At 39.0% G+C, this 23,306-nt stretch overlaps 1 protein-coding gene across 1 annotated transcript in view; it reads right to left on the bottom strand.

Moving 5' to 3' along the window:
- Positions 1-16,379: 16,379 nt before the first annotated feature.
- ZFAND4 (zinc finger AN1-type containing 4) overlaps positions 16,380-23,306 on the bottom strand; it is a 64,775-nt gene continuing 57,848 nt past the window's right edge. Inside the window, exons 9-10 of the mRNA XM_012439268.2 lie at positions 18,615-18,735; positions 16,380-17,351 (exon numbers count right to left, since the gene is read on the bottom strand). Of these exons, the coding sequence (XP_012294691.1) occupies positions 17,216-17,351; positions 18,615-18,735 (257 nt within the window). The 3' untranslated portion in view covers positions 16,380-17,215. The remainder of the gene's footprint in view (positions 17,352-18,614; positions 18,736-23,306) is intronic.

Genomic DNA, 23,306 nt, shown 5'->3' with positions numbered 1-23,306 from the left:
TAAAGCCTTCTTCCTCGGCAATAATCGTCTCTGTGATTGGCTGTGCAGTGAGCAGCAGGACTTAGACAGAACCCCTTATGCTTCTGTAACAGATGCATTGGAATTTCTCTTCTGATTGTTGATAGTTTAATAAAAGCTGAGCATGAGTAGAGGGAGAGAGGAGCTTGTGGTTTGAGAAAAGAGGAGAGCATGTGACTATCATCCAGGAGCATGCTACAGCCCGGCCCATCCCTGGGATCTTCCACGTGGGTGACTGGTGTGTATTTCTCTCAACTTCCATCCTAGCCTCCTACAGTCTTTTTTTTCCTACACAATCACCAAAGTGACTTTTCAAAACCAAAGAGCATGTCAACCTCGATATTTTCCCAATTCAGAATAAAATCCAGAGTTCTTATCTCTGAAGTCCTACGTGATCTAGGTCCTATTTCCCATCGCCCTCTCAACTTGCTTTGCTCTAGCCACCTGGCTTCTTTGCTATTCCTTAGTTTCCTCAAGAGTAGAACATTTCCTTCCATTTCCTCACTTCCTTTGTGGCTTATTCAAATGTGACTTTCTCAGAGAGGTTGTCTTTGACCATCCTTTGTGAAACAGCACTCCTATCAATGTCACCTTCCTCTGCTTGGTTTTTGTTATTAGCACTTATTGCCATCTCTGGCAGAGATATTTATAGCGCATTAAATATCTGTTTGCTACCGGCCCCCTTCATATAACCCTTGCAACTAGCTCAGGCCCTATAACCAGCTCTAGCCAATCGGCTGTGCACAAAAAGGGGCATCTAGGCAAAAGCACCAAATGCAACCCTCTAACTCTGTCTTCCCCTGCTGCAGTGATCTAGACCATATGTTGCAGTGGTGAAGTCACAGAGTGGACATGGCCTGAATCACCCAGTCACCGCCTAGGTCAGCTGTCCTGGGAGATTGCCTGGCTCACTGAGTTTTCCATGGTGGAAAAGTAAAGCTTTGTTGTGTTAAATCACTGAGCTTTTGAGATTGATTTGTTACCACAGCATAATGTATTATCTGTTATGGTCTAAATTATGTTCCTCTACCCACAAAATTCATATGTTGAAGTCCTGCCAGATCTCAGAATGTGAGTGCATTTAGAGATAGGGTCTTTAAAGAGGAGATTAGAGTGGGCCCTAACCCAGTAGGACAGAAGCCCTTGTAAGAAGAGGAGATTGGGACACAGACAGACACAGAGGAAAGACCATGAGAAGACACAAGGAAAAGACAGTCATCTGCAAGGCAAGGAGGCTTCAGAAGAAACCAGCTCTGCCGACACCTTGATCTTAGAGTGCCAGCCTCCAGAAATGTGAGAAAATTAATTTGTCCCTGAAGCCACTCAGTCTGTGATACTTTGTTATGGTAACCCTAGCAAATGAACGCAGAATCCTAACACCATCTGGCATCCTTGTTTTGTTTATTTCCTCTAGAATCTAAGTGTGTGGTAAAAGCAAGGATGTTTAGCTCAACACTGTAGCCACAATACTTAATTGATCCTGACATCTAACAGAGGCTCCATTAATATCTATTAAATGAGTGAATACTGTATTTTAATGAAAAATTTCTAAGAAAATCTTTCTGGGCTCTACTTATTTTGCTAACTTTCTATTATAAATTTTTAGACTCCTCTACATTGAACTTTATTTTTCATTTCTAATTTTGCTAGTTTGCTTTTCCTTCTTAACATAAGGTTGATGTGAATTTGGTTGTAATATTTCAGGACAACTGCAATTTTATTCAATTTCCAGTATTCACTTTTTTCCTAATTTCCATTTCCTCCTTTCTTTTGGTTTTCTGACCTCTTTTCCCAAGTTTTATAGTTTTTCTTTCATGGTAACATGGACATTTCTATATGCAATCCTTTCTGGAATAAAGAATATGGCGCCATAAATTTTCTGGTGATGACAGCTTTAATGGTGTTTAATAACTTAAATAACTCAAAAACTTAATAAGTACTACTTTAAAATGTAGTATAATTGATTCTAGAATTCTTTGATCTACATGTGAAGATGCTTTTTAGTCTTTATTGCTATATTTTAATGACAGTATTTTGTAACACAGTATTTCTAAGAAGGCAATGTTGACTTTTATATTTTACATGAATTTTCCTGCCCCCAGAGTGAACGTTTTATAAAGCAATGAAGTAAATGAGAAAATGAAATCTCTACTGTTTGTCCCATTCTCTACAAAAATCTAAAAGCCACCTTGTTTTTCTCTGCTGACTTACTCTACTGTATCTACAATGGGTATTAAGGCACTTGCTACCTAGTCTATTCCACTTCTTCCTGCAGGTATCTTTTCTTAAAGTTGTTTTTTGAAAACTAGAACAAGTTTATATTTACAGAAAATTTGCAAAGATAGAAACTCAATTCTATATAACTCACACCCATTCTCCCCTGTTAACATCTTACGTTACTATGGTATATTTGTCACAATTAATGAACCAGTAATGAGACATGATTTAAAGTCCATGCTTTCTTCAGATTCCCTCAGCTTCCCCTTTTCTGTTTCAGGACCCCATCCAGGGCACCACATGACATCTGTCAGCATGTCCCTCTACTCTTGGCTGTGACAGTTTCTCAGACTTTCCCTGTTTTTGATAACCTTGATAATGTTGAGGAATATTAGTCAGGTATTGTATAGAATGTGCCTTGTTGGACATTGTCTAATGTTTTCCTCATGGTTACACTGGGGTTGTGGGTTTTGAGAGGAAGACTACTAAAGTGTCATACTCACCACATGGTATCAAGTGAACACAATAGCAACATGATTTATGCCTGCTGATGTTGACCTTCACTACCTCACTGGGGAGTTTGTCAGGTCTCTCCACTATAAAGTTACTCTTTTCCGCATTTCCAAACTGTACTCCTTAGAAGAAAGTCACTATGCATAGCCCACTCTTAAGACTTGAGGCGTTTGCTCCTCCTCCTCCTTGGGGATGCAGTATCTAAGAATTATTCTGTATGGAAAATACGGCCCTTCTCCCTGATTTATTAATCCATTTCTATCAGTATAAAATCATGGATATTTATTTATTTTTATTTTTATTTATGGTTTTGAGACAGAGTTTCACTCTTGTTACCCAGGCTGGAGTGCAATGGCGCGATCTCGGCTTACTGCAACCTCCGCCTCCTGGCTTCAGGCAATTCTCCTGCCTCAGCCTCCTGAGTAGCTGGGATTACAGGCACGTGCCACCATGCCCAGCTAATTTTTTGTATTTTTAGTAGAGGCGGGGTTTTACCATGTTGACCAGGATGGTCTCGATCTCTTGACCTCATGATCCACCCACCTCGGCCTCCCAAAGTGCTGGGATTACAGGTGTAAGCCACCGCGCCCGGCCGGATATTTATTTTATACTGAGTTATAAGCCAATACTACTGAATTTTGTTGCTCAAATTGTTTTAGATTTGGCCATTGAGAATGCTTTCATTTGGTTCCTGTGTCCCCCAGCATACCCCATCGTTCTTGTAAGTTTTTGATATCTCGGGGGCTTTTTTGCAGTACTTTCTTACTTTTTGGCACTTTAAGACGTATTTTGGGCCAAGCATGGTGGCTCACATCTGTAATCCCAGCACTTTGGGAGGCCAAGGCGGGCAGATCACCTGAGATCAGGAGTTCAAGATCAGCCTGGCCAACACAGTGAAACACTGTCTCTACTAAAAATACAAAAATACTAGCCGGGCATGGTGGCGGGTGCCTGTAATCCCAGCTACTCGGGAGGCTGAGGCAGGCGAATTGCTTGAACCCAGGAGGTGGAGGTTGCAGTGAGCCAAGTTCATGCCATTGCATTCCAGCCTGGGCAACAATAGCGAAACTCAGTCTTAAAAAAAAAAAAAAAGACATATCTCCTCTCCTAGTTCCACAATCAGCCAGCTCTCCAAGGAGCCATGTCCCCTTTTTAGAGAATGGTATTAGAAAGCAAGATGTGCTACAGGTGCTCATTGCTACTAGGATATTGTGGCTTCTAGGTCCTCTCAGCTGACATCACAATGAAATATATTCAGGTAATAAAACATGATTTATCAGTACAAGTAAATGAGCTAAAGTAAAAGATTAGCCTACTATTTGTCTATATTTTTCTACTTCAGGTGTTTCTTATAGACAGCAAGGTACCAGATTTTATTTTATTTATTTATATTTATTTATTGAGACGGAGTTTCGCTCTTGTTACCCAGGCTGGAGTGCAAGGGTGCGATCTCGGCTCACCGCAACCTCCGCCTCCTGAGTTCAGGCAATTCTCCTGCCTCAGCCTCCTGAGTAGCTGGGATTACAGGCACGCGCCACCATGCCCAGCTAATTTTTGTATTTTTAGTAGAGACGGGGTTTCACCATGTTGACCAGGATGGTCTTGATCTCTTGACCTCGTGATCCACCCACCTCGGCCTCCCAAAGTGCTGGGATTACAGGCGTGAGCCACCACACCAAGCCAGATTTTATTTTTTTAATCCTATCTGTAATTTTTTCTTTTTATTAAAGACTAAAGTCTATTAGTATTTATTCTATCCTTTAACAACCTTTTATCTCCTTATGGTCTTTATTTTATAAGTATTTCTATTGCTAGATGTTGGTTGTAGTAAAGTAGAACTGAATATTATTAAATACTGAAGATTGTTTATAATTTAAAAATGCTATATAGACTAGAACCTCAACCTTATTCATTTTTTTCTACTCTATGCACATAATAAAATGTTTCATTTTTTCCTTGGGCAAATTGGATATGAGTTTTTGGACTGATTTAGTGTTCTTGCATTCTCTTCATTAGGATTTTGTTCTTTACATTTTTCTTCTATCTCAACAAACCTTAAATACTCTTTTGGAATCGAATCATCTTCTGTAACAAGTATTGTAGGTCATTAGCTCAATCTCCTTTTTCAACCTTGTTCTCCCTTGCTTTAAACTGCTATAATGGAAAGACTACCCTTTTAACAGGTTCTGGTCAATTAAATATAGGCTAAAGTCACTCAGCAGGGCACCCATTCCTAAATAAAGAGAATGAAGTCTGACTAGGAAAAAGTCCTTCAGAATATACAGTTGTCCCTTGTTATGGTCAGAGATTGGATCCAGGATCCCCTACAGATACCAAAATCCACAGATGCTCAAGTATCTTATATAAAATGGTATAGTAGTTGCACATAACCTACACACATCCTCCTGTATAATTTAAATCTTCTCTAGATTACTTATACTACCTCATACAGCATAAGTGCTATGTAAATAGTTATACTGTGTCGTTCAGGGAATGACAAGAAAAAAACTCTGTACATGTTCAGTACAGACACAACCATCTATTTTTTTCGAATATTTTCAATCCTTGATTGAATCCATGAATGCAGAACCCATAGATACTGACAGGGTTTGGCTCTGCGTCCCCACCCAAATCTCATCTTGTAGCTCCCTTAATTCCCACGTGCTGTGGGAGGGACCTGGTGGGAGACAACTGAATCATGGGGGTGGATCTTTCCCATGCTGTTCTCGTGACAATAAGTTTCACAAGATCTAATTATTTTAAAAATGGGAGTTTCAGCTGGGTATGGTAACTCACACCTATAATCCCAGCACTTAGGGAGGCTGAGGCGAGCAGATCACTTGAGCTCGAGAGTTTGAGACCAGCCTGACCAACATGGCAAAACCTGGGCTCTACTAAAAATACGAAAAAATGTGGCCGGGCACGGTGGCTCACGCCTATAATCCCAGCACTTTGGGAGGCCAAGGTGGGTGGATCACGAGGTCAAGAGATCGAGACCATCCTGGTCAACATGGTGAAACCCTGTCTCTACTAAAAATACAAAAAATTAGCTGGGCGTGGTGGTGCACACCTGTAGTCCCAGCTACTCGGGAGGCTGAGGCAGGAGAATTGCTTGAACCCAGGAGGCGGAGGTTGCAGTGAGCCGAGATTGCGCCATTGCACTCCAGCCTGGGTAACAAGAGCGAAACTCCGTCTCAAAAAAAAAAAAAAAAATTAGCCGGGTGTTGTGGCATGTGCCTGTAGTCCCAGCTACTTGGGAGGCTGAGGCAGGATAATTGCTTGAGCCAGGAGAGGGAGGTTTCAGTGAGCCGAGATTATGCCACTGCACTCCAGCCTGGGTGACAGAGTGAGACTCTGTCTCAAAAATAACAATAAAAACTCACTTTCCATTTAATGTGAATAAAAGAAAGTAAAAAAAAAAAAGAAAAAATAACAATAATAATAATAATTAATAAATAGAAATGGGTGTTTCCCTGCAGAAATTCTTCTTCTGCCATGAGAGGTGCTTTTCACCTTCCATCATGACTGGCCTCCCCAGCTACGTGTAATTGTAAGTCCAATAAATCTCTTTCTTTTGTAAATTGCCCAGTCTTGGGTGTGTCTTTATCAGCAGCATGAAAACAGATTAATACAGATTCGGAGGGCTGACTATATATATTTCTTCTCCTAGGCCTCTCCTCCATCACCTCCCTCACCACTTTCCTAGTTCATTACTCTTTCAGAAGTTTCAACTTCAGGAGTCCTGAACTAGGTAAGGTGCCTGTGGTGCATACTTGCATAGCTCCACATATTTCCTCTTTATAATATTTATCAAAATTAAAATTACATAACAAAATTAGTTGTTTAAAGTCTGCCTATATCGCGATGTAAACTCTACCTGTCTAATTTACTACTATATTCCAAACACTAATTATAGTCCTTTGCATCTGGGAGGCACTCATAAACAATTTGAATGAATAAATTTGCAAAAGATTACCTAATAAAGCATAATGACTAAGTACATGTAAGTTAAGCAATATTTCCGCTTTTATCCTTAGGCCCCACCATGCTAATCATATTCTTACTTCTTTGCTATGTACAAAATTCCCAAACATTTGAGATAAACCAACAATACAAAAGAAAGAGATTATGACTGACAAAGAATCCAAGAGAATGAATTTGAAAAAATCCAATTAAAATCTTTCTAGGAATAAGGCTAAATAGGTTACTTGAGCCACCCTTCAAGCTGAAAATGCTGGATAAAAAATTTTAAAGTATATAGGCTTAAAGAATCAAAGAACTGGGGCAACTCTCAAGAATCACTGGGATAAAATCGAAATGAAAGAATGCATCCAAAGAGGTAAACAGAGTACTGAAATCCTGTGTTCTATGTGCATATGCCAAACCAAGTAGTGTGACTTTGGTTCTCATGGCTTCCCAAAGCCAGAGAGACAGACGTCAAAGCTCAACGTCACCTAAGGAAGACCCTCTTCTCCCCAAAACTGGGATCCCACTCTACCTCCCAACCCCGAAGTCTGCAAAGAAAGGTACTTTGAGGCTTGTGGAGAGGGAGCCTGAGGAGTGGAGGAGGATATGAGAAATTATAAACAAAAGCCAGTTCCCAGGGAACAAAAGGGAGAAAAGAAAAGGGGGAAGGGGAAAGAGGAAGGGAGAAGGGAAGGGTAGGGAAAGGGGAAAAAGAAAGAAAGGAGGAGTTAGCTAAGAGTGTGTCCTTGTTCAGGGAAAATATATACTAGAAATACATACAGATGGATGGGCATGATGTCTGCATCTTATTCTCAAATGGTTCAGAAAGACTAATGGTAATTGCCAAACACATGCTGACAGATAGTGCAGATATGGTGAAATATTCATATTAATAAAAAAATCCAGAAAGTTTTTTCTGCACTTACAACTTTTCTATAAAGTGGAAAGTATTTCAAAATAAATAAGAATACTAAATTAAGATAAAAGTCAAATGATTATGTGAAGAATGTCTTCAAGAATAATAATTATCAATATACTAATTATACGATTAGTAGCCTTAATAGGGACAGTCTTAATCTGATGATAAGATCCAGGTATGTTTTTTCCTAGCCACTGATAAACAAGAAAAGTAATGGGAAAAAAAAAACACATGAGCTTCACAAAAAAAGAAATTAAAAAGCAAAATAAACTATGGCATAATTTTAGGCAAATGAAGGAATTTAAGGGGAATCAGTTTTATTTTTATGTTTAGAAAATGATCCTTTGCCTATCACAGGTTTAGTAATCTTGGATTGCAGAAAAGATATCTCATACTCTCTTACTAATTGGGTCTTCAATAAATATTTCAAAAAATGTAATATTTTAACTTTATTAGTGTCAGATTTTAAGTCAACCTAAAAACAAGGCAGAAAAGGCTATAATTTAACAGAACATAGTATGCTTTAGGGCTAACAGATACTACTTAAAGTGGATAGATCACTAAAGAGACTTAGTACATTCTTTTCTTTTGAGATGGAGCCTTGTTCTGTAGCCCAGGCTGGAGTACAGTGGCACGATCTTGGCTCAGTGCAACTTCCATCTCCCGGGTTCAAGCAATTCTTCTGCCTCAGCCTCCCGAGTAGCTGAGATTATAGGAAACCACCACCACACCCGGCTAATTTTTGTATTTTTATTAAAGATGGCTTTTCACCATGTTAGCCAGGCTAGTCTCAAACTCCTGATTTCAGGTGATCCACCTGCCTCAGCCTCCCAAAGTGCTGGGATTACAGGCGTGAGCCACCCCACCCAGCTGAGACTTAGTACATTCTTAAAAGCTTTTTCATTCATTCAACAAGTATTTATTGAGGGCTTAAACACATGCCTGGTGATGGCAGATGGGATGCTTGGGAGCAAGGATGGATAGATGAACAGGAGAGCAATTCCTGCTCTCATGGACTTGCCATTTTGTGCAACTCAAAGGCTCACACAAATGTCAATTTAAGCCTGTTGTGGATTTTCTTTCAGGGAAGGAAAATGGTTCCAAGAGGAAGGGCACTGACCTAGATAGATAGAAATATATCTTGGCAGGCTTCCTTCAGGAAGTAATGATGGATGATATCTGAAAGAAGAGTGGGTGTTAACAAGAGAAGACATGCTGGAAAGGCTAAAAGAAAGTGAATGTGGGCAAATCCCAGGAAGCTTGGGGAAATAGTGCAAGATGAGGAAGTAGGAGTGGGCCAGACCGCAGAAGCCTTACTAGGAAGAGGAAAAGTTAAAGATTTGGCTCTGCCGTAGACTGAAAGTTTATGCGTTCCCAAAATTCACTGAATTCATTAGGGTGAATATAATTCCCAATGTGATGGTATTTTGAGGTGGGGCCTTAGCAAAGTGATTAGGTAATGAGAGCAGAGCTTTCATTAATGGGATTAGAGCCCTTATAAAAGAGACTGAAGAGGGAGGCCCCTTGCACCTTCCACCATGTGAGGACATGATGAAAATATGGTCACCTGTGAAGAAGTAGGCCCTCACCAGACATCAGATTTGCTGGTGCCTTGATTGGACTTCCCAATCTCCAGAACTATAAGAAATACATTTCTGTTGTTTTTATGGTATTCTGTAATAGCAAGCCAAACAGAATAACAAAGGGTCTTGATCCTAAGGAAAAAGGAAGTCACTGAAATATTTCAAACATTGATGTGCTCAAAGTTTTGTTTCTGTAAGCTCACTCTGGCTAAGTGTAGAAACACATTGTAAAAGGCACAGAACTAATTCAGGGAGCCTAAAAGCTATGGTAACATGGACTAGTGTAACTGCAGTAGAGTAGGGAATTTGAAATAATTGACTTATGGACTGAATGTATATGTCCCCCACTCTCCCAAATTCCTATGTTGAAGCCCTACCCAAGTGTGGCTGTATTTGGAGTAAGAAAGTGATGTGATTAAGGTTAAAGAGGTCATGAGAGTAGGACTCTAACCTAATAGGACTGGTATCTTCATAAGAAGGGACACTGAAGAGCTTCCTCTCTCCCCAGTGCCCCTCACCCTGCTGCATATGTACCAAGCAAAGGCCAGGTGAGGACATAGCAAGGAGACTGCCAACTGCAAGCCAGGAAGAGAGCCCTCACCCACAAAGAACCCTGCTGGACCTTGGTTTGGGACTTCTAGAATTCAGAACTGGGAGAAAACAAATTTCTGTTGTTTCTAAGCCACTCAGTCTGTGGTAAAGTTGTCCCTTGGTATCCATGGGGGTCAGTTCCAAGACCCCCTGCAGAACCCACAATCCATGGATGCTCAAGTCTCTTACATAAAATGGCATAGTATTTGCATATAACCTATGCACATCCTTTTGTAGTTACACTGCCTTGTTTTGAGAATGATAGGGAAAAAAGTCTATACATGTTCAACACATGTAAATATCCTTTTTTAACTGAAATATTTTTGGTCCCCAGGTGGTTGAATCTATGGATGTGGAAGCCTTAGATATGGAGAACCAACTATATTTTGTTGTGGCAGCCTGAGCAGATAGATTTTGGTACCAAGAAGTATGGTATTTCTGTAACAAATACCAAAAAAGGGGAAGTGGCTATGTAATTGTTAGAGGCTGGAGGAGTTTTAACATGCATGCTAAAAAAAAAAGTCTGTCGTGTCCTGAAGGGACTGTTGATAGCTATGGACCAACAGGTGATTGGATTAAAGGTAATTCTAGGCCAGGTGCAGTGGCTCATGCCTGTAATCCCGGCACTTTGGGAGGCCGAGGCGGGCAGATCACTTGATGTCAGGAGCAAGACCAGCCTGGCCAACATGGTGAAACCCCGTCTCTACCAAAAATACAAAAATTAGCTGGGCGTGGTGGCAAGCACCTGTAATCCCAGCTACTCAGGAGGCTGAGGCAGAAGAATTGCTTGAACCTAGGAAGGGGAGGTTGCAATGAGCCAAGATCATGCCACTAAACTTTAGCCTGGGTGACAGAACAAGACTCGGTCTCAAAAAAAAAAAAAAAAAAGGTAATTCTTATAAGGGCTCAGAAAGAAAAGAGGAGAGCCAGAGCCAGAGAGAAACCTCCATATTCTTACAGAATACATATATCATCATCAATAGAATGTTCATGGGAATGATGGACTTTTTTTTTTGAGACAGAATCTCGCTCTGTTGTCAGGCTGGAATGCAGTGGTGTGATCTCGGCTCACTGCAACCTCCACCTCCCAGGTTCAAGCAATTCTGCCTCAGCCTCCTGAGTAGCTGGGACTACAGGCACATGCCACCACACCCAGCTAATTTTTGTATTTTTAGTAGAGACGGGGTTTCATTATGTTGGCCAGGATGGTCTTGATCTCTCAACCTTGTGATCTGCCCGCCTCAGCCTCCCCAAAGTGCTGGGATTACAGGCATAAGCCACTGCGCCCAGCGCATGATGGACTTTAAAGGTCTATTTGGTGAATTCTCAGAAATGCAGAACAGGTTAATATAGAAACAAAGAAGATTCTTGTTATAAAATAGAAAGACCTTAGTTCAGTTGTGTTCTAGTGTTTTGTGAAAGGTAGAAATTGTGAGCAATGAAACTGAATCTAAATTTAGCTGAGGAAATTTCTAAGCAAAGTATTGAAGGAACAACTTGGTTTCTCTGCCAAGAATAATTCTCTCCTTAAAATGCAAGGAGATAAACTGAAGGAATTTTAAGCAAAAGTAAACTAGAACTTGAAGATATTGAAAATTCTCAGCCTGTCCACATTGTAAAGAAATGAGAAAGCTTGAAGACAGCATTAAAGGTGTGGCTGAACAACCATTTGATAACATTAGTGTGGGTGTAGACCATAGATTTAATCAGCCACCTGAGCAGAAGCCAAGAATAGAGATGGGATTATACCAGCAGAGACACTACCAGCTGGGACTAAAGGGGACAGGAAAATCAGAATGGAATGAAAAAAGGCTGTAGGACTTCTCAGATTCTACAGAAATAGGCAACAGAGCTATCTGGCTATGAGCATGAGCTATCCTTTTAAAAAGTGAAGAATGGCCTCAAAAGTGGTTCAAATATTGCCCATGAACCACAGGCTGCCACTCTCACCACAGGCCTAAGAGGCAGGGCTGGTTCCTCCTCCATTTCAAAGGGTGAGACCTCTTCATTCAGGGGAGGCCAGGATCCCACTGCCCAGTACCTCAGGGACAAGGCTGAGGTCCAATGCCATGGGGGTGACAATGCCATCCAAGTGGGCCTGAAGGGCATAGCATCAAATCAAAAAGAATCCTAGAACCTTAAGACCAAATGGTATTTACCTTGCCAGGTTTGGGGACTTGACTGAAACTGGTCATCCCTTTTTTCTTTCTTGTTTCTCCTTTCTGAGATGGAATGTCTTTCCTATGCCCATCCCATCACTGTGTTTTGGAAGTGCATATTGTCTGATTTCACAGGTCCACAGCTGGAGAGGAATTTTGCCTTAGGATGAATGGTACTAAAAGTTTCAGCCATACCTAATTTATGCTTAAATTAGGTTTTGGATTTTGGACTCTGGAGTTGATACTTAAACAAGTTAAGACTTTTAGTGTTGTTTGGCTGGAATGGAATATATCTGCATGTGACAAGAACATGGATTCTGGCAGGCCATGAACAGTATGTTATAGATTGAATGCATGTGCTCCCCACTTTAAAATTCACATTTTGAAGCCCTAACCCCCAGTGTGGTTATATTTGGAGTAAGACAGTAATTAAGATTAAATTAGGTAATAAGGGTGGGGCCCTGATCTGACAAAACTGCTGTCCTTATAAGAAGTGACAGCAGGGCTGGGAGTGGTGGCTCACGCTTGTAATCCAAGCACTTTAGAGGCCAAGGTGGGCGGATCACCTGAGGTCGGGAGTTCAAGACCACCCTGACCAACATGGTGAAACCCCATCTTAAAAAAAAAAAAAGAAAGAAAAAGAAATTAAAAAAAAAAAAAGTGACACCAGGCCAGGCACGATGGCTCATGCCTGTAACCCCAGCACTTTGGGAGGCCGAGGTGGGCGGATCACCTGAGGTTTGAGACCAGCTTGATCCACATGGAGAAACCCCATCTCTACTAAAAATACAAAATTAGCCAGGTGTGGTGGTGCATGACTGTAATCCCAGCTACTTCGGAGGCCGAGGCAGGAGAATCACTTGAACCTGGGACGTGGAGGCTTCAGTGAGCCGAGATTGAGCCATCGCACTCCAGCCTGGGCAACAAGAGCAAAACTCCATCTCAAAAAAAAAAAAAAAAAAGAGACAACCAGAGAGCACTCATGCTCTTTTCCCTGAGGAAAAGCCATGTAAGGACACAGCAGGAAGGCAGCTGTCTACAAGCCAGAAAGAGAGCCTTCACAAGAAACTGACCCTGTTGGACCTTGATCTGAGACTTGTAGCTTACACAACAGTGAGAAAAATTTCTGTAGGTTGTGATGTCTTGTTGTGGCAGCCTGAACAGACTAATACACTGACAAAAATTAGGTGTTGTTAAGCTAATTCCTCATTTTAAATAATAGAGTATAATAAAATAATGTCTAAAATATACTGGCTAGCGTTATGATGGTAACCACTAGAAAAACTAAAATTGATTGTTAGAAGAAATTGAAAGGGGGTGTCGATGACAAAATTATATTTTATTTTTTTTTGAGATGGAGTCGCATTCTGTTACCCAGGCTGGAGGGCAGTGGTGCGATCTTGGCTCACTGCAAACTCTGCCACTGGCATTCAAGCAATTCTCCTATCTTAGCTTCCCGAGTAGTTGGGATTATAGGCACCTGCCACCATGTCCAGCTAATTTTTCTATTTTTAGTAGAAACAGTGTTTCACCATCTTGGTTAGGCTGGTCTTGAACTCCTCACCTTGTGATCCACCCGCCTCAGCCTCCCAAAGTGCTGGGATTACAGCTGTGAGCCACTGTGACCAGTCTACTTTTTTAACCCTTAATTTTTCTAAAACCATGTATATTAGTTTCATCAACCATTTCAAAAGTTTAACTTAATTTTCAAAGAACACTTAAAATATCATGCCTTCATTTCTTTTTTTTCTTTTTTTGGGACAGAGTCTTGCATTGTCACCCAGGCTGTAGTGCAGTGGCGCGATCTTGGCTCACTGCAATCTCCGCCTCCTGGGTTCAAGTAATTCTCCTGCCTCAGCCTCCTGAGTAGCTGGGACTATAGGCGTGTGCCACCACACCCAGCTAATTTTTTTGTATTTTTAGTAGAGACGGGCTTCACCATGTTGGCCAGAATGGTCTCGATCTCCTGACCTTGTGATTCCCCTGCCTCAGCCTCCCAAAGTGCTGGGATTACAGGCCTGAGCCACCACGCCCAGCCCATACCTTCAATTCTTAAATTTCAGCATTCAGGGCTGGGCACGGTGGCTCATGCCTGTAATCTCAGCACTTTGGGAGGCTGAGGCGGGCGGATCACCTGAGGTCAGGAGTTCGAAACTAGCCTGGGCAAAACGGTGAAATCCTGTCTCTACTAAAATACAAAAAATTAGCTAGACATAGTGGTGGACACCTGTAATCCTAGCTACTTGGGAGGCTGAGGCAGGAGAATCACTTGAACCCAGGAGGTGGAGATTGCAATGAGCCACTGCACTCCAGCCTGGGCAACAGAACAAGACTCTCCATCTCAAAAAAAAAACAACTTTTTTTCAGTCATTCAGATCTATTTGTATGATTTTTGCTATATTAATCCTTGCCAATTTTAAACCAACATTTTTAATCTAAATTAATGTATTTTACTTTTATTTATTTATTTATTTGAGATGGGGTTTCTCCATGTTGGTCAGGCTGGTCTTGAACTCCTGACCTCAGGTGATCCACCCACCTCAGCCTCCCGAAGTGCTGGGATTATAGGCGTGAGCCACCACGCCCAGCCACATTTTACTTTATTTTTAACTTAAACTGCGTATACTTATATTTTCCAATACATTAAAAATATATAATTATTACAAATGCTCACCCATGTAATACCTAAAATTATCGCATGTTCCAGGAGTGGTAGAGGGGTTACACTGTGAAAAACATGACTAGATGCAAAATTTGATTATTGTCTTGATGGCTTAAAAACATTAAACATATATGAGAAAATGAATTCCTGTCTTTTTAAAAATAATTAAGTCTCTCCACGAGTTACACCACTGATAGAATTTTAAGAGCATCTGAGTATTTGGATTTCCCATTTTAGAATGATTACATTAAATATAACCTGAAAATATTTCACGAAGCTAAAAGTTCAAAATTTTAAACTTTTAGTGCTGTTAAAACCAAATGCTGTTTTAAAAAAATCCAGAAACTGAACTTTGTCATATAAAATGGGCTTAGCTAAATAAAACAATACAAATGCCTTTTTAAAAAAGTCATGGGGCCAGGTGCTGTGGTTCATGGCTGTAATCCCAGCACTCTGGGAGGCCAAGGTGGGCAGATCACTTGAGGGGCAGATCACTTGAGGTTAGGAGTTCAAGACCATCCTGGCCAACATGGTGAAACCCCCAGCTCTACTAAAAATAAAAAAATTAGCCAGGCTTGGTGGTGAGTGCCTATAATTGCAGCTACTCTGGAGGCTGAAGCAGGAGAATCACATGAACCCAGGAGGTAGAAGTTGCAGTGAGCTGAGATCACACCACTGCTCCCAGCCTGAGTGACAGAGCAAGACTCCATCTCAAAAAAAAAAAAAAAAAATCAAGTTGTCCAATACATCAATTTATTCAACTAATGTTTAACCAGTACCTACATGCATTCCACCCTGCTAATTACTGGAAATGCAAAGACAGATACAATGTCTCTAAAATTTAGAATGTGTCTGTGTACGAATTTAAAGCATAAGGAAATGCCCCTAAATATAATAAGTAGTTGAATTAAAACTGTTCAGCTCTCAGTTACTTGAAAACTAGTAAAAAGATGTAACTTGGGCCACAACCTTTAGTAAAATTTAGAGACTTACTTCTCTTTATAGTCTTGGTTTAAAAAGCATAGTACACTACCTCAAGTATGCCCTAAGCATTCATATTTGTTTGTAGAATAAATATGTTATGGTCCATTTCTCATCAGTCTATCTCTAATGCAGTTCTTTTATTTTAAATGTCTAAAACACATGTTTTTTTACTAGGGGAGGCAACACTGAATTATTCACAACACAGATGAAAATATTTTTCATGCACCTATATCCACCCTTCTTAAAGCATGCCTTCAAACCCCCATTTGCATGGCTCCTTTGCTAACTTTTAGCCATTTCCTCTTGTAAATGTACTGGCCTCTTTGTCTGAAGGCATCTGTCTCAATCAACATTTCATTTCTTACTGGAGCAAGGGCAGGGAGCTCTCCAGTTCATTCAACCTTAAGTGAAGGAAGAGGCCCCTCACAGCTACTAAATTAGCCTTCTGGTACCCTTAGCAGAGTCTGCTACCCCAGAGCTGCAGAGTCTACCTGGGTTGGGTGCTAGTTGTTTACCAGGGTTCAGCATCAGTCTCAACTGAGCTTCTGTACAGCAAGTGGCCTCTCAGATGCCTTAATGGTTTCTGGTTACACCTGGGGAAACAGGGTCCTTAATCCCCTAAAAGAATACTTTTATACTGAGAGTTATTTTTTTCATGTAAAATAAATCACTCATTTAATTAAATTGTTTTATAAAAGACAAAGTATTTATAAAAGAAAAATTATTATAAATAAATAATAAAACTCATAATGAAATTGAATATTTATTTGAATTTTTCCTGGTAATAGCACTCAACAAATAAGAGAAACCAGGCTGTGAGATTTTGTTTTAAATGTAGCCATTTTCAAAAGGTAAAAAGTTGGCTTCTATATTTAATGGCATGTGGGACATCTTCTGTTTTAAAATTAACATTCAAAAAGTAGTAAAATATACACTATCATGAACATGATGTATTTTATAGAGTGGATACATGTCTGAATGCCAATCTGAATGTGGAAGAAATATATATCTGTTAAAAACCACACTGGAAAAATGTTCTTTTTTTATAAGAAGTAGCTTGAGGTAAAAAGGAACTTGCTAGTAAACCCAGTAAACTTTCATACATGGGATTTTTAAAAAATCTCCACTCATCCCACCTCTGAAAAAAAAAAAAAAGAAGAAGAAGGAGAAGAAAAGAAAGATAAAGAAAAAAACCATATGGTCAATTTGAGTAGAGCCATTCATTACATGACTGTTCATTCTGTACAACGTGGAAGGCTGGTTATTTAGAAAATATTTAATTTCCTAAGCACATCTTTTGAAGATTTGTCTATTAAACTATTAAAACTGCAATATCAGATATAAAACACTTAACACAAGACATGCAATAACAAAGCTAAATCATCCAGTGTAAAGTTTTTAAAACTGCTTTGAAAACTTTTGTTTCTCCAAGAAATAAAGGTGTAAAATACAGTAGTATTCTTTTTCTCCAACAGTATGCATTGTATGTTTTTGTTATTTGGCAAATCTTTTGGTGTTGAACAAAAATAATGCAGTCTAAACAATATTTCTTCTGTCATTATAATACGATTCCCGAGCAGAACAGTAAGGTGCAGAGGAAGAGTTAGATTTTTGGAAGTTTTGGTGCATTAACCACAGGATTTGCCTTCTGCAAGTATCTCCTCCCTGCACTCTTGTAATCATAGGTACAGCCATGAGTTTCTGCATAACGATGAGATGCACAGAAGTTGTTTCCACATCTAAAGCACAAAAAAAGTTTACGTGAATAGTCGTATTTCTATGAAAGGCTCATCTCTCTGGGAGCTTGACTTCAGGTATTCCAACAGGGCCCTTGGTTCTTTTTAGAAATCTCAGTGCTTACATTTCCCTTCCATTGGTAAACAAGCATAAATACCCCTAAAAAGAACAAATTGTCTATGAATATGACAATTTATGCTAAAGAAGCCATTATAGAATGAAACAGGGTATAGAACTCTTATCAGCAGCAAAACTGCAAAAAGCTGATACTATGATTTTTATTATACCTAGTAAACCTGAAAGAATTCTGAATTTCTGAGAAATTCAGTCTAATAAGAAAATTAAAATAGTAAAATCTATGTCATGAAATGATTCTTAAAAAATATTTCTAGTAACAAGCTGTTTTCATTTGAACAGAATATACTCTGAAAAGCAGTGATTGGGCTGGGTGTGGTGGCAGCTCACACCTGAAATTCTAGCATTTTGGGAGGCCAAGGTGAGTAGATCAGTTGAGGCCAGGAGCTTGAGACCAGCCTAGGCAATATAGTGAGATCTGTCTCTACAAAAAAATTTTAAAATTAACCAGGCGTGGTGGCACATGCCTATAGTCCTAGCTATTAGGGAGGCTGAGGCAGGAGGATCACTTGAGCTCAAGACATCAAGGTTGCAGTGAGCTATGATTGCACTACTGCACTCCAGCCTAAATGACAAAGTGAGACCTTGTCTTTTAAAAAAAAAGAAAAAAGCCACAGCAGCAGTTATTTTTAAGCCTGGCCTCAATCTAAGGGCAGACATCCAAGATAATATGATATATTATCCTAAAGAATATCAATCAATTCTAATGAAATAAATAATTATAGTAAGAAAAAATTTCATACTTTTTTAGAAATATACTGTTCATCTATTTTATATTGACTTCTAATTTCTTTTTGTTAAATTTTTAAAAGATATTCAGGGAGAGGCTCTTCCAGGGTGCCATTCAAACAAAACCCAAGCAGGCTCATCATAACACAAAAAAGGTACACTCTCAGATTGGTTTAAACCCCCTAATTTAAAGAACAAGGAAGGAACTGTTTTTATCTTTTGGAAACCCATGAGCTATCTACTTGTTCTTTACTTCAGCCGATTAGTTAAACTGAAGATAGCTATTTTAACATCATCTTAATGATGTTATCAATAGGCAATTTTAATATTTTATTTTGCATAATCCCCAAGCTGGGTTACCACAGAGAAAGCATCTCAGCCTCTCCAGCTGGCCAACCTGCCTGCATTCGTAGCTAGCAGCCAGTCCTGTTTTCTTTCCACAAAGAAAACAATGATTTGTTGTTTTCTTCTTTGTGTGAGGTGGGGCTTTCACAGGTGGGAGGTGATAAGTAGTACATTCTCCTATTTAGAGAAAGGACACCTTGATTAACACAGGCATAAAATCCTAAACATGAAATACTATTAAGCAAAACACAAAACACAGTCCTATCAAAGTAAATATCTATGCCATAAAAATTAATTTATGCTATTTTTATATCTAATATTACTTAGAAAGTCTACATGTCAAGTTGCAGTAGAACTATTTTTTTTTAAAGATGTGGTAGGTTTCTACTGATTAGCACTTACTTTTTAGAACCTTTTATCCACACCACTTTTCTGATTATTTCTAATGGTAATCAGTGCATATAAAGTGCACCAAATTTTGACAGAGAATAAAGAAAAATGTCTGTTTCAAAATCATATTTGATGAAACTGCTGAGAAGATGACTGCAACACAAACATTCTGTTTGTTCACTCTCAAAAAGGAGTACCAGAGTATCATAAAACATGCTTTTTAGTCCAATTATACCACAGAAAGTAAGTTCATCAAATCATGAGCAAGTCACTTATTCTTTCAAAACTTCAAGTTATTTTTAAGATAGTAGAACATGCATTTTTCTCTCGAGGTTAAATAAGCACTTCAAGGTCAACTAGTCCATATATGTAAAAAGCACTCTGAAAGTTTTAAGCATGTTATAATTATATAAAATGTCATATTAATAGTAGTGACTAACACAGTACACAGCTCAATTTCACAGTACTACTAGTTTTCTAAAAATACTGAATTCTGTACTACTGTAACAACTTGAATTTTTACCTTAAAAATAAGAGCATATCTGTTATTATATAAGAAAGAATTAAATCAATTTCTTAATGTCTTTTAGAACTGATCAAAATGTCAACAAACCCCAGTCATAAGCAGAGTGGCTCAAAGTTACTGCCCATAGTTGATACAGTGACAGTGCAAGTACACAGTGCTTGATGTCACTCAAAGGTTAAGAAGCAAAAGGCAAAGAAAGAATGCAAGAACAGGTGAAAGGAGTGGGGTAAAAACGGTAGTGTCAATGGTGCTGGCACCTTTTCTCCACCACTGAAAAAGATTTGGGAGGCCTACGCTTGTTATTTATTTGGCAGCTAAAAGCCTAAAAATCCTTACGGGGTTCAAAAAATTGGATTTACAATTAATTAGTTTTCTGTCTTTTGTCACAACAGAGATTAGGTAATTTGTACGCAAGTCCAGCAAAATTAAGTCTTCTTTATTACCAGTCTAAAATACACTCTCAGATCTTGCCAAAACTAGAAACAAAATTTGAAACAACTGAGTGACTCTTAATGGTACCTGGGTACTAACTCAGTTAATAAAGTTTTCTTTCTCAAGTACACTTGGAGTTACCAAGAACATCTCACAAAGGTGATGGGGTAATTCCACTACCTAAAGTATTATTTTTTATTTTTTTAAAGATGGGGTTTCACCATGATGGCCAGGCTGGTCTTGAACTCCTGACCTCAGGTGATCCACCCACCTCGGCCTCCCAAAGCGCTAGGATTACAGGCATGAGCCATAGTGCCCAGCCCTTAAAATATTTTTAAAAAGATATTTACTTGCAGTTGCACAGGACACCAAAAAAAGGCATATGTTACAGGATGTCCAATGGAAGTTAATCTACTCAAAACTATCTTTAAAATTTAGGCTTAAGATATTCTTCCTTAAACAATGGTGGAAGAATCTCTGATGATAATTTAATTCACTACAGTCACATTTTCATCTTTTTCTTTCCTTTGGAGATGCTTAACTCAATATTCTCCACACTTTTGCATTCAAGAACTCTTGTGAGGCTGAGCACAGTGGCTCATGCCTATAATCCTAGGACCCTGGGAGGCTGAGGCGGGCGGACCACTTAAGGTCAGGAGTTCGAGACCAGGCAGGCCACCATGGTGAAACCCCACCTCTACTAAAAATACAAAAATTAGCTGGCATGGTAGCAGACGCCTGTAGTCCCAGCTACTCGGGAGGCTGAGGCAGGAGAATCACTGGAACCCAGAAGGAGAAGGTTGCAGTGAGCTGAGATCGTGCCATTGCACTCCAGCCTGGTCAGGCAACAAAGCAAGACTACGTCTCAAAAAAAACAAAAACACCAAAAACTCTTGTGAATGTGTAGAGACCGAGTACACATTAGTGACAGTAATGAGGCAGCACACAAAATTATAAGTGCAGTCCTCGATGAGAGCAGCTTCCATACATCCTTCTACCACTCAGAGAAACTATCTATTAGTCAACTACTGTGTGCTAGAAACCATTGCTAAGCATATTGTTTCCCTACTATAAATAAGAAAAATATAAATTCCTTGGACTGGCATTTAAGGTATTATTATGCCAATACAATGCCTTTCTAACTATCTGGAGACACTGTAATTTCACCAAATCGTACTCACCCTGAAGGATGTACCAAGTCCATCCACATCTGAAGTCTCTTCTAAAATAAACTCTCTACATTGTCAACCCAGTAGAATTTGACTTATCCTGTAAGACATCCTCAATTATCAACTCCTCTCTGAAGCCGCCTCTCACATGTGTACTGAACACATGAATAAAGAAAAAATCCATAAAATCATGTTGATGTGAAGAGTTACTTTTCAGAACAAGATGAAAGACACTTGAGATAATTCACTTGTTTGCCATTTCCTGGTCTCATATTTGATCTAACACTTAACAGGATCTACAAAAACTGACCCAACAGAAAAGCAGCAAAAAAGTAATAAATTAGTGTTCCAGATGCAAGGTTGGTAGTCATCTGACTAAAATCAATGGCTAAAACTATAAGAATGGATACAGTTTCCAAGGGAGACCTTATAGTGAAAAGAACAGAGGACCAAGGGAGGACTCTAGGAACTCAATTAAATGAAACTTACATTAAAATATATATAGACTCTTCTAGATAATTCAGAATGATAGTTATTATGGTGAGAAAAAATGGCAGCAAGTTACACATCTCTACTGAGGCTAGCAGCTGATACTTCAAACCTAAATGAAATCAAACAAAAAGAACACATATCTGGGGACCAGCAGAGGGCTGGTTAAAAAAAAAAAAAACTGAGGTTTAAAAAAGAAAGATTAAAAGAAAGGAAAAAATTTGTAAAAAATGTGATAGCCTAGAATTTAAAAAAAAAAGAAAAATATTTCAAGAATGAGGGATACAAAAATCAAGTAAGATAAAAGATACGGAGGCATCCACTGGATTTGAAATTATGGAGATCTTCAGTGACCACAGCAATAGCAGTTTCAGAAGAGCAGTGAGACACCAAGCAACACTGAAGACTAAACTAGAGCTGAGTGAGTAGGGATGGGGGCAATGCAAATTTCCAAGAAGATTAGCTGTGCCTTAGGGCAGGACAGAGTTATTTGTCAAGGAAAAACAACAGCTATAATATTAAAAGTCAATAAATTACAGTAAACAAAACAATGTGATACTGGCATAAAACAGATATGTAGACCAATGAGTAGAGAGCCCATAAACAAACCCTTGAATACATGATCAAATGACTTTCAACACAGGAGCCAAGACCATTCAGTGAGGAAGGACAGTGTTTCAACAAAAGGTAAGAAAATGGGATGTTTACATGCAAAAGGGTGGATCTCTTACCTTATGTTCTATACAAAAATTAACTCAAAATGGATCAAAGACCTAAACATAAGACCTAAAACTATAAAACTTCTAGGAAAAAAGATAGGGGAAAAGCTTCATGATGTTGGATTTGGTTGTGATTTCTTGGATATGATACCAAAGGCACAGGTAACAAAAGGAGAAAATAGACAAACTAGATTTCCTAAAAGTTAAGAACTTGTGTGCATCAAAAGATAGTATCAACAGAGTAAAAAGGCAACTCACAGAATAAGAGAAAATTTAGCAAACCATTTATATGATAAGGGATTGATATCTAGAATATATAAAAAACTACTAAAACTCAACAACAACAACAACAAAACCTAATTCAAAACTGGGTAAAAAACATGAAAAGACATTTCTCCAAGGAAGATCTACAAATGGCCAATAAGCACATGAAAATACTCATCAGGAAATCAACTTCACTAATTAGGAAATCAATAATCAGTAGCACTAATCATCACAGATATACAAATCAAAACCACAGTGACATCACCTCACATCCATTAGGATGGCTACTAGCAAAAAAATAGGAAAATAACAAGTGTTGCCAAGGATGTGGAGAAACTGGAATTCTTTCGCACTGTTGATGAGAATGTAACATAATATAGCAATTGTGTAAAATAATATGATGGTTCCTCAAAAAATTAAAATTAGAAATAGCTTCTGATCCAGCAATTTCATTTCTGGGTATATACTCTGAAGAAATGAAAGTAGTGTCTCAAAGACATATCTGTATACCCATGTTCCCAGCATCATTATTCACAATAGCTAAAACATGGAAGCAATACAACTGTCTATTAATGGATGAATGGATAAGCAAAATGTGGTGGTGTGTGTACGGGTATATATAGCGTGTGTGTATGTGTGCACATGTACACACATGCACAATATAATATCATCCCCAGAAAGGAAAAATTTTGACATATGCTACTACATTGATAAACCTTGAGGATATTCTGATAAGTGAAATAAGCCAGTCGTAAAAAG

Source organism: Aotus nancymaae, unplaced genomic scaffold, assembly GCF_030222135.1.
Source record: "Aotus nancymaae isolate 86718 unplaced genomic scaffold, 86718_ANA_hifiasm-v0.15.2.pri h1tg000099l, whole genome shotgun sequence".
NCBI lineage: Eukaryota > Metazoa > Chordata > Mammalia > Primates > Aotidae > Aotus > Aotus nancymaae.
Note: the sequence above shows the minus strand (reverse complement) of the source record. Positions and strands in the feature narration are given on the sequence as shown.